The 12,897-nt window shown below is 36.0% G+C and overlaps 1 protein-coding gene across 4 annotated transcripts in view; it reads left to right on the top strand.

Annotated features, from left to right (window-relative positions):
• Window positions 1-12,897, top strand: part of LOC142837413 (leucine zipper protein 2) — a 322,896-nt gene that overhangs the window by 186,452 nt on the left and 123,547 nt on the right. For all 4 annotated transcript variants that reach the window (XM_075952470.1, XM_075952471.1, XM_075952469.1 and 1 more), the window contains one exon: window positions 4,328-4,390. In XM_075952470.1, the coding sequence (XP_075808585.1) occupies window positions 4,328-4,390 (63 nt within the window). The remainder of the gene's footprint in view (window positions 1-4,327; window positions 4,391-12,897) is intronic.

Genomic DNA, 12,897 nt, shown 5'->3' with positions numbered 1-12,897 from the left:
ATTTGAAATCACAATGAAGCGAAATAGTTTAACTATATTAACACAAAATCTTAAAATGGGACATAATAAAATTTAAAATATTGGAAAATGTATATAAAGATGCTAAATTTGAAAACTGAAACTTTTACATCACGAACAACTTAGGAAAATAAACACAAAATAACATTTAAGGAAAACAGCTGCCAAGATACTAATGTTTTCTAAGGAAAAATCTTTACAGAACAAAGGTGTTACTAGCAATGGCTTTGCAAACCCCAGGAAACACTGAAATTATCACACTCTGCTCTGCCCTAAGCAGTAAAACTTCACACACACAGCTTCAAACCCATCAATCTATAAGTAAGAGCAAAGCAGAGCAAGTGACCAAATATTGTTAAAATACCATCGATAGTGTAAACTGTTACAAATATCTGAGAAATCTCCAATAAAGTTATTTTAAAAAGCAAATAAATAATCACAATGGAATTTTTACAAATGTGCCTGGCAAGGCCACTTAATGGCACCAAGAGCAAATGGCAAGCAATGATCTTCACGAACAATGCTGCAGTTACATTAAACAAGATGATATCAAACTTGTTAAATCAGTTATAAAGGATTATTTATGACAGAGAAGTGAATTCATATAAAAGAATTCAAGGATGGTTCAAAATTTTTTTTAATAATGGAAGCATTCTGTATCAATAATATGAAGATAAAGAATACATGATCAACAGATTTACAAAAGACACTTGATAAAATGCAATCACTTCATGCAAAAATGAATGAATTAGGAAACAAAGGTCTATATCTTAATGCACAGATCCCTTACAGACTCAAAAGGCTAATATTATAGTCAATATTGAAAGTTTGAAAGCTTTATGACACTTAGAGCAAGAAAAAAAATTCTAATTTGTCATGACTTTTAGACATCCAAATTGGAAAAGTGAAATTCAGGTCATCACTTCTGCAGATGCTATGATCAAATATATCAAAACCAAAAAAAAATCTTTACCAGAAAGGTCTTTTAAAATCACGATTGAATTCCTCAGTGCTTAAGGGTACAAAACTCATAAATGTGAATAGTGTTCTCATGTCCTGATAGTGAACTAGCTAATATATATACTGGTTCAATGTGCTTTACAATGGCTACAGATTAACAGGAATGCATTTAACAGAATAGAGGAAATACACCTATCATAAAAATTATAATAGCATTACTTTGATAATTAAAGAAGTACACACCACACAACCACATATACCACATACACACACACCATACATGTACACCACATAAACACACACAAAATACACATAACACATACAAACAGAACACGCATACCAGACACACACACACGGCATACATACTCCATACACAGAAACTGTGTTAATTAAATCACTGCTGGGAATTTTACCTGGTAAGCCACTGCCACATGGCAATACACAGATTAATAGAAATGAACTAAATTAAGATGTGAGAGTTAGCCAATAAGAAACTATAAATAATGGACCAAGCAGTGATTTAATTAATACAGTTTCTGTGTAGTTATTTCTGGGATAAGCTAGCTGGACAGTCAAGATGGACAAGTAGCTCTCCTCCTTGCAACGTGTGTATGGAGTATGTATGCCTTCTCAATAAAACCTCTCTGGAAACTCCTTTACAGATAGCTTTATGAGTGTTTCCCTGGATTATCTAGATCTAATCAAGCTGGAAATGAAGATTAACCAGCCCAGAAAGCATGCTAAGAAATAATCCTTGTGTCAAAGAGCTTTCCTCACTCTTGTGTTCCCTGAAGGCCTGCCAAAGAAGCCTATGTGAGTATCCTGGTGTTCATAAACAGGCCAATAAAGAAAATCTGGGACAAACATGCAATGCAAATTTTTGATCTTTCAAGTGAGTGAAGTTTTACCTTTTACTCATTTGGGAAGACATTGTAAGAGCAGATTGATGAACCTCTAACTTGGGATTTTTCTTTCTACGTAAACACCCTATGCTAAACATTGAATGAATATGTGTGCTGGACAAGTATACTGTTGCAAATCAATCACTAATTATTTTGCCTTCTAATACTACTACAGTAATTAAAGTTGTGCAAGGAAGGGAGGTTTTTATAATTGCCTTGCTCTCGTTCTGATGGGAGATTGTATTTGATTTTACAAATATTGTTATACTCTTTCATATTTAAAGGAAAGATACTTTTATGGTGACCTTGATTGAATTTTGAATTGTGACCTTTTTATACAAATGAAAGATTGTACAATTCTTCTTAAAAGAGTTACAATAAGTAAAGTATTTTCCAGGTCCAAAATAAAATTCTGTGAACTACAATAACAAACCTGTTTATTAAGTCATAAAATGTGAAAAAGAATATATTTCTAAAAATTTGTATTATGTGAACAGTCGATGCCCCTTGAAATGATCATGTTCCAACACACTTTCTATGAAGACAGAAAGATCTGTTTTTATCTTTGCATGGACATTGCAGTAGGAAATCATTAAGCTTTGGGTCCTCCTTGCCAAAGCCTGGCAGACAGCAGGGAGAACAGGTAGCAGGTGTGACGATGATAATTAAAGATATTAATGGGTGTTCGGAAGCATTTCATGACTCCTGTTAACTTTTATAGCTCAACTTGTCTTGGATGAGACATTATTCTAAGGCAAGACTTGCCTCAAAGCTTCTAGCCTCACCAAGCATAAAGACGTTCCTTTCTTCCATGCTTCACACACAGCACATACTTGGTATTCTTGTCTCTGAAAACCGTTATTGAAGTCAATACCAGGAATACTTATTTCTGCAGGGAAGTTATATCCTTCTGGGATTCTAAACCAGTGATCTCAAAATGCTAATATTTTAAAATATTCTGAATGTATTTGAGTTTCATATTCTCATATGGCTGTGTGGAGTATTTAAAGAATTACAGGCCTGATACTGAAATCTATTTTAGTATAGTCCTAATAAATGTGAATATTAGCAATGCAAGCACACTGAATCTATCAATAAATGAAGGTTTGGCATCAGAATAGATTATGTATGTAACTAAGATTGCTTCCAAATTAAAGTTTTTGTTACCAACAAAATACTTATGTGTAGAACTAGCTATGAAATTCATCTATCCGAAAGCATGCCCTGATTTTGCAGATATATAAATTTTAAATAGCATATTGCCATTACAGGTAATTATTTTGGATTACCAAAGGTCTTGAATTCCCCCATGTAATGGGACAGTGATTGTGATTAGTGGTATTTCCTTGACAAAAGCATCCCCATAGTTTAAATTTGCCTCAAGAATTAATGATCGAAATAATAGACCTGGTAGTTCTTAAGCATTTTCTGTTTTATATATGCCATCACTATCAAATGATTTGGCTTGAGTTTTAAGTGACAGATGAAGCTATTTTGTTCATGAATTCTCTAAGGACAGGGTGCTTACAGGTAACATAAGGCTCCAGCAACCCTTTATGGAAAGCAAAGATCAGGAGTCAGGTGCTAGAGTCTTCTAGAAAGTAGTACAGCTGTTTCAGCTCTCAAAGACAACAGAGACTGCATCTGGAATCATTCTTATACCTCTCTACCTATGTGACTCAGATACCTGTGTATACTGACTTCATTACATCTCTCTGCAACCTGCTATTGTCTTCTTGATAATCATCTGAACACGTCATTTGACTTTCCTCAACTAAATGATGTCAGTAACATCTTCTACCTATGTGAGCTAGAGAACAGCTGGTTCTCTCTGGATGCCTTAGCTGAAACACCACAGAAAAGAAAATAGATGCTTCTATAGTTTAGAGTCAAAATCTCGGGTATCTTTTACTGGGTTGTGGATTTCTCATGCATGCTACCTGGGAAACAGTCATAATGGAAGCTGCCATGAAAAGATGGATGTAGACGGTGGAACTGAATGCTGGTCTTCTGCTTCCCTTCAAAAGAACCAAAATTATTTAATTCACTATATTTGGAGTTATATCAGTTACTGTAATCTTTACTACCTTGATTGAGTTTTTTATATCAGTAGCCCTAATTTAATCAGTTCCATAATTAGTTGAAAACAAATGTAGATTAGCTGGTATTAAAAAGAACATGAATACATTTCACTAATATAAAATTGTGCCTTTGAAAACTTACATAAGCTTTAATGTAATGAAATATATATGTATATATATATACATATATATCAAATTGAATAAAGATCTAGGAAATTAAGGTTTTGGTTAATGAAACCTTTGATCTTTTCTTTTTGAACGTTTATATTAAAACTGTAATAATTTCAGGATACCTCAAAATAATATAAAGTAAAAAACATAGTAATATATTGAGAATGTATATGCATACTCTTCTATTTTTTTCAGATTAATTTTTTGAAGACTGAAGTGGAAAGAAAGAGCAAAATGATTCGTGACCTACAGAATGAGGTAACTTTCATGTTACAGGAAAATTGTACACTAATCAAAGAATACACAAAGAAAATGCACGTAGATTTTTAACCATAAGTTTGGAGAATTTGAGTGCTCAGCTGAGCCGCAGTAATATAATAACAGAGAACAAAAATGTCGTGAAGAATTACTATCTCACAGCTGCAATGGGCTTAGGAAGTAGAAAGAACTTTATTCCACTGATTTTTATTATTCAAGATGATTGGAAACTACTTCTAGGTTTGAATATTAAATCTGATTTTTAATTTATCTTTCTCTACATGCAGAAGCCCCTGTTAAAGATTATCATCTGATGTTTCTAACTGCCCTAAAATGATAAGAAATGATGCATGTGGATATTTACTTTATGAACAAGCAGTTTTAAGTTTCTTGAAAGGAGTCTATAAATGAAGTAAACAACAAAAGAACTAAATGTCAATGGTCAATGAACATTGTTGTAGAGCAAACTCTAGTAAATTAAAAAGAAAACCCACTTCAGTTCAACTCTGAAAATATGTGGCAGTAAATATCTCTAAGGTAATCATTCCATCCTCTTGCCTCAGTGAACACAGTGCTATGGAGGGGATAAGGTATTTCATAATGTAATGGTGTGCTTCGCGTCACTGTTCTTAATGGATTCCTGTACTGCCCATAGATGAACAGGTGCTAAGTTTTGCCTCACATACACCCTGAGCCCAAGATGCACTTGGGATATTTTAGTAATATTTCCTCGCATCATTCTAACCTTATTTCTGGCGACTTGCCTTTCTTGGGATGACTCTTGACCAGCCCTTTGTTATGTGTAACTCTGACATAGTCTTTACGACGTACTATGAATCATCCTCTCGAGTCCCTAGAGCTACTGGGGACAGTGCCAATGACCAGGCAGCTCAGCATGGCAGAACTTAGCTGCCTCAGGGATCTGGAGGCAAGATGTCAGAAATAAAATCAGTGTAGCTCAGGTCTGTCTGAAGGTTTAGGACATGATCCCTCCCAGTTTCCTCCTAGTCTTAAGGTAGCATCACTGCCTGACCTGGAGGAGTACCACTCCAGTTCATGCCTGTGGCTCCATAGGGACTCTCTTCCATGTCTAAAGGCATTATATACTATCTTCTTTATGTATAAAAATCCATTTCTGAGCTTTAGTACCCACTCTACTCTGTTATGACGTTGTATTGTTGTGATTGCATGTGCAAACCTCCTAGCTGTCAAAGTTGGCCTTCTGAATTTCCAAGTGGATGTGAATATGATTTGGGTAGTTTTCAAATCATTCTAGTAGTTTTGGTCTCTGGTGTATTAACAAAAGTATCTTTGCAACTTTTAATAGGCAAGGATCAGAAATATTGAGTGTAAGGCTGCATGTCTTTGGAAAGGAATAAAGAATTCAAACTTTGGGATGTTCACCAACCACAAAAAACAATGCTTTATTTCTTATAGTGAAAATGATTGCTAGTTACATATTCATGTGAAGAAAGGGGTTAATTTTGATGGTTTGTTGTTTCTGGGTGCAATTTCAAGCAAGCTAACTAGCAAAGAATACGTTTGCTTTCTGAATCAAGGCTGGAAGTGTCTCTTATAAGAGGCTTTACAGTAAAGCTAATGTGTTTGAAATGGCCAAAGTGTAATACACAGAAGAATAAATATGAAAATGGCCTCTATAGTATATAGCTATAGCAAAGAACTTTCTATTCAGCAAGGGAATTTTGACTTGGCATTTCAAAGGTAATACTCACTTATTGTAGAGATACTCGTACTCTCAGAGGAGTTGACGGCCTGCTTAGACACCTTCTTATTTCAAGTTGTGAGCAACTAATTCCACTATGTAAATTATTATTGAAAACACTGGTGAGCTACTTACATTTGTGAAAATTTAGAATCAGTCAAATTGGGAGTTCATCCATGTTCACAGCCATATCGGCACCATTTTTTTCTTACCTGATGGAGGATTTTGCCTGTAATTCTCCATAAAAAAGTAAATGTGAATTTTGGTTTTATGTCATTTGTTAAAGTCACTCTACCATTTATCTACTTTGAGTTGTTGGCATTTTAGAACATGTGAAAACAATACACATTAAACACTTGAAACTTGTTTAAACCCCAACAATGGTAAGCAATTACATTCATCATCATTATTAGATTTTGAGGTGATTAACTCATTAATCTGTATGCTTACGTATTGCATAAGTACTTTCTTAGTAATGGCTTAAGCAATCAAAACTTGACAAATAAAAATATCAAAGTATACTTGGCCTCTATCCTGTACTCACAGATATCATAGATATCCTCATAGTTTCTCTGCAAAGTAAATGAAAGCCCCAACCTTCACTTCACACACACTCGATCATAAGAACAGGGAATAATGATAATTTTCTTGACTTGTTTTAATAGAAATTGCCAGAGAAGATTCTAAATTACTGGCATGCCTACAGCAATCATTACAGCCAGGGAAACAGGAAGTTTAGTTAGTCATGTCTTCTTCATACCTCTGTTCTTAGGTTGTGTAGGCTTTATTCAACTTAAATCAGATAGATTTCCCTTGAGAAAGGAGGGTTTACTAGAGAAGAAGATAAGATACCAAAGCGATAAAAGAAAATATATCTTGGAACACACTGACATTTCTATTACCTCCTGACTTCCAAATTCTTTCCTATGGTGAGCTCCAGACCATAGAGCGTAGGTAGATCACAGTTTAATAATTTGTGAAGCCCAAGGCAAGCCAAATAAACTGAAGTACTGTGACTCTCTCAGAGTTGCTCCTTCATCTAGACTTCTTCCTCATTCTAAATATGTTAGGAGTCTACAATCTTCCTGTTGTATGTATCTTTAATGTGTTTATCATCTCCACATCAATGGTGGCAGAAAGCATCTTCTGACATAACACAAGACAAACAATCCCCTCCGCATCTGTGTCTTTAGAGAAATAGAGAGCTGCTTTTATTTTAGTCTTCCTGGGTTCCTTACTCCATGACCCTTGTTTCCCATCTCCCCAGCTCTATGCACCCTAGAACCAGCATCATCACTGCTCGATGGGCCCACATAGCTCTTGAGTGTCAGCTTGTCATGGTTTCTTCCTCTTAGTAGAACCTCATTTAGCCATCACTCAAACACATGGACTGAACACAGAAGAGTTAAGAATTTACAAATTATTAGAGATTTAAGAAAAGGATATTTATGAGAAATTCCATTGCAGAAAACCTAGAAAACTAAAAAGAATGCTTCTCACATGAGAGGGCAGATGAATGAACCCCATGTGTGAAACGTTAGAGGAAGACGGTAAAAATTCCAAATATAAAAATATTACTTAGAGCAACCAAAGTGGAAACCAGAGTCCCCCAAAGGTCATTATTTCAATATCATAAAAATAATTCCTCTGTACTATACCTAAATAAAAATCCATGAACCTCCCTTTTAAGACCATTTGTAGCCTCATAAAATTAATGCATAACGGAAATCTTCACATCTTACGCTTCGACTCCTTCTAGCATTTAATGTTTCTGGATTGGATTACATAGCCACTAATCTACTTGTCATTCGCACTCTGCACTTTTCAGTAGTAAAGGCCATGATGCATAAAATCTGCCTGTTAATATACAGTAAGTGTGTAGTGCAGTTATGTTAACAATAAGAATACTGATTATTTTTTAAATTACACAAATAAAAACTAACTTTTCAGTATTATATCCTCCATGCATTTTCTTGACCATGTGAGACTTTTGATCAATTCTTGTTGAATAAAAATAAATAATTCATGAGCAAAGAAGTCAAGACCATGATGGGGTTACCCACTGAAACAGTCTACCTGAGCTAGTGGAAGCTCATCAACTCCAGCCAAGCAAGGAAAAAAACCCACAGAGGACAAAATTAGTCCCTCTGAATGGTGATGACAGTTGTATGGCTAGGGTAGACTGTGGGGCCACTGGTAGTGGCATCAGTATTTATCCCTACTGCTTGTACTGGCTTTTTGGGAACTTGTTCTCTTTGGTTGGATACCTTGCTCAGTATAGATATAGTAGGGAGGGCCTTGGACTTTCCCAAAAGCAATGAGCCTTACCCTCTATGAGGAGTGGATGCAGGGTGGGATGGGGGAGGAAATGGGAGGAGGAGAGAGAGTGGGAACTGGGATTGGTATGTAAAATAAAAAGATAGCTTGTTTTAATAAAATAAAATAAAAATAAAGCTATAAATGAATAAATAAGTAAATATGCCTTAACTAGTATGTATTTTTCACAATTTGAGTAGAATGGGCAACTTTCAATATCACATAAATTGAAACTATGGAGTTATGAGGATTATTTCTTTTCACATTTTCCATATTCATGTATGTTTCTTACACATGCACATACAAGTAAATAAAAATAAAATACATTTCATAGATAGAGATTAGAGTAGCTCAAAATCATCAGTGATCGTTTGAGGCCAGCCTGGTCTACAAGAGCTAGTTCCGGGACGGGCACCAAAGCTACATGGAAACCCTGTCTCGAAAAAAACCAAAAAAAAAAAAATCATTAGTGATCAGCAAGGTGCATGCATGTTAATCAGTGCTGCTAAAATGTACTCCTGGTTTGTTTTTCTTTAGCAGAGAGACAGATCTTACATCAGCTACTGATTTACTTTATTGAAAAAGCAAAAAATAAAATCACTAGAAATAAGGAAGGGAAGAGAGGGAAGAAGAAAATAAGCAGGGAAAGATTTTTTTTTTTTTAAAAAAAAAAAGCATGATCTGTTCCTGCTCGCATTTTGATTGAGGTAACCCAGACGCAGAAAGACAATTATCACATGTACTCACACATAAAGGAAAGAAAACAGCCCACAAATCACAATCCTAGAGAACCTAGACAATAATGAGGACCCTAAGAGAGACATAAATAGATTTAATCTACAAGTGAAGTAGAAAAAGACAAGATCTCCTGAGTAAATTGGGAGCATGGGGACCTTGGGAGAAGGTAAAAGGGGAGGGGATTGGCAGGGAGGGGAACAGAGAAAAATGTAGAGCTCAATAAAAATGAAAAAAAAAAGAAAAAAGAAAAGAAACAAAAAAGTAAAAACAAAACAAAGAAAGCTTGATGTGGGTTGAGATTCAAAAAAAAAGGAATTCCTTTTAAGATTTATTTTTATTTGTGTGTGTGAGTGTGTGTGTGGTGTGTATGTGTGCATGTGAGCATGTGGTAGGTATGCATGTCTGTGTGTGCATGTGTGAGCTTGTAATATATATGCATGGGTGTATGTGCATGTGTGGGTGTGTTTGTATGTTTGTGTGTGGGGTGGGTGGATGGGTGTGTGTGTGTCTCTGTGTGTGTGTCTGTATGTGTACATGTGAGCATGTGGTATGCGTGTATGGATGTTTGTGTGCATGTGTGAGTGTGTGTGTATGTGTGTGTGTGGTATGTGTGTATGGGTATAATGTGCATGTGTGTGTGTATGTGTGTGTGTTTGTGTCTGTGTGACATAAATAAAGGTGTCCTTGGAGTTCAGAAGATTTCAGATGCCTTGAAGCTGGAGTTACAGGTGGTTGTAAGCCACTCACTGTGGGTGATAGGAAAAGAATTCAGATCCCCTGCAAGCGAGATACATTATCTGCTAAGCCACATCTCCAAGTCAGGAGAGAATTTTGCCAACATTACTTTCACCTGTGAATTTCACTAGTAATATAAGGAATTTGGATTTTAAGGTCCTGATGATTCTTTAAATTTCAGCTGCCAGAGCCAGTAATTTTAGACATTTAGTTTATAGAAACGACCATATGTAACCCAGTGGGTGTCCCCTGAGTGCAAACAATCTCAGTGAGAATCCACTGAAGTGACCATAGGTATAGGAGCAGTTGCCTAGCTTACTTTAAATTGTGTTTTGATTTACCTGGAGCATTTCTGAATATTCAAGAAATGTTTCTGTTTCCTTGTATTTGTATAAAACAACTGTTAAGGTTTCCTGCCATGTCCTTAATACGTGTCTTAGAAAGATGGACCGTCTGCAGTTATCAAGGTCATCAACCAAGCTACTTTTATAATTCTATCATTGAACATACATTTATGGCACTAAAATATTAATTTTTTACAAATATGTACAGGATTTTGATTTATCTCCCATTAGTATACAATATTGGAAATGTTTTTAAATAATTACTTAAAATTATAAACTCTACGTTCCTTCTTCAAGATATTGTGAACTATCAGTATTTGGAAGGAGAACAAGGCCTGAACTTAGGAATAGGAAGACATAGTAGTTCTATCTACTTATCATTCATTTGTCTGTCCATCTATCTACCTTTCTACATGTATAATCAATCTATGTAACATTTCTCACCATCTGCCATCCTAATAGTTTATACTCTAATATATCTATTTCAGTTTTAGCAATTAAGTGTTGTTTAAACATAGACACTAATGCCAGTCACAAAGTTCTTTTGAGGATAAAATTTTACAGTTATAAGGATAGCTACCATTGATTTCTTCCTTTTTCTTTTCTAACTAATGTAAAATGCGATTCCATGGATTTCTACATATTAACAATTATGTTACCAATTATACACTGTTCAATCAAAACTGCCTTAATAATACACACATTTGCTTGAAACATATACCAAAACCATATGCCACAGTTAGCTTTAAACATATTTATTCATGTAATAATTAAGAATTTTAAGATGAGGAGTTGTCCTGGATTAACACTGAGAGTGATTTAAATCACTCACAAATGTCTTTATAATAAAGAAGCAGAAGGCCTGTAAGATAGATGTAGATAAAGGAATCTTCATGCTTGATGTTTTGAGTTCCCTCTGTGGACCCACAATGTTGAAAGGGAAGCACCCCTCTAAAGAGTTGTTTCCTGACCTACACAAGAGAGACTGGGAGATTGGAAGACAGAAAAACTTCAGCTAGAGCCAAGGACTGCTCTCAATACAAAAGAGGCAAGGGGCAAGTCACTTTGGGAAGCTCTGGAGGAAACTCACCCCTTGGAAGAGGAAAGGGACAGATTCACCCGGGGATCTCTGGGGGGAATCTTAAACTCTATGATTTTGCCCAAATGATTTCTAAATTTTGTCTTGTTTTTTTTCTAGGACTACAGAATGCAGTTCTATTGTTACCCCCACTGTCTAAATTGCTATTCTATTGCTGTAAAAAGACACCATGACCAAAGCAACTCTTACAAAAAAAAAAGAGCATTTAGTTGAGGATTGCTTATAGTTGCAGAGGTTTACTCCATTATCACTTTGGTAGGAAGCATGGCAACATTCAGGCAGATATGGTCCTGGAGAGGTAGCTGGGAGTTACACCCAGTTTCATAGGCTACAGAAAGAAAGAGGTAGGCACTGGACCTGGCTGGGGGTTTTGAAATTTCATTTGGTACTAGGAAGCTGGGTATTCCTGTAATAGTCTGACCATGCTTCTTGTTGCAGAACATGGACTTTGGGACTCTGGATTAAGAAAGCAGTTTAATTTGTTTTGGAGGGGGGCTTAATGAGCCATATTAGTGGAAGCATGGAAGAGAGTGATGCTGGGAGCAATGTAAGCAATGATGGCCCCGTTCAAGATGTTGCAGAGGACAATACTAGTAAGTGGCCTAAAGAACATCCTTGTGATATTCTGGCTTTCTCCCTTGGTCCTAAAAATCTGTCTGAGGCTAAATTGAAGAGTTTTGGATGAAGAACTTTGTCAGGAGAGGTTGACTGGTATTGACTGTGTGATACCGTTGTTAGTGGCCACTCTTATACATATCTAGAATGAAAAGGAGCAAGCTGAGCAAGTAAAAATGTAAAATGTACACTTGGAGGAAATAGGGAGTATAAGGAAATTTAATGAGCTAAGTCCAGTGCTCAAGAAGATAAAAGTTTAAAGAAAAACCTGATGCTAAATAGTGTAAAAGGAGTGGTAACTTCAGGGCAGGACCCCACTCCTGTAAGCTTCCAACTTGTGAGAATAAGTTAAAGAAAAGTGAACAGGGATTAAAAAAAGACACAGGCAGTAGAAGAAACCATAGAAAAGAGAAAGCTGATGAAAATGTATTTGAAAGAGGGGGCTTCATGGTTCTGGCTCTAGAGTCAAGGATACAGACTGGGGATATGGAAAGTAAGGAAAGCTACTGAGGCCAGGTGTGTGTCAGTGATGACCCTACATAGGGGCTCAGAGAGGCCACTTTGCGAAGCTGTGAAAAGGAAGCCTGGATTTTGTTAGAAACTTCAAGATATTGGAGATGCCAGAGTCTTGGGAGACTTGCCAAGAAAAGCTGCTACCAGGGAGTGAAACCAGCCCAAGAGAAAGAAGTGTGTTGTATTGTAGTCAAAAGAGCTGGAACAAGTTAGCAATCCGAAATGCATTTTGCCATCAGACATGGAGATGCAGAGTTTGGAGTTTGGCCAGCTGTTTTTCAGTCTTGTTTTAGTCCAGTATTTCCTTGCTATACTCTCTTTCTTCCCTTTTAGAGTGATAATTCACTTTTTGTGCCAGTGTATGTTGGAAATATGTAATCTGAATTTTTATTTTGATTTTATAAGGGGTTACAATTAAGAATGT

Source organism: Microtus pennsylvanicus, chromosome 18, assembly GCF_037038515.1.
Source record: "Microtus pennsylvanicus isolate mMicPen1 chromosome 18, mMicPen1.hap1, whole genome shotgun sequence".
Lineage (NCBI taxonomy): Eukaryota > Metazoa > Chordata > Mammalia > Rodentia > Cricetidae > Microtus > Microtus pennsylvanicus.
This window is presented reverse-complemented; position numbering and strand designations above follow the sequence as displayed.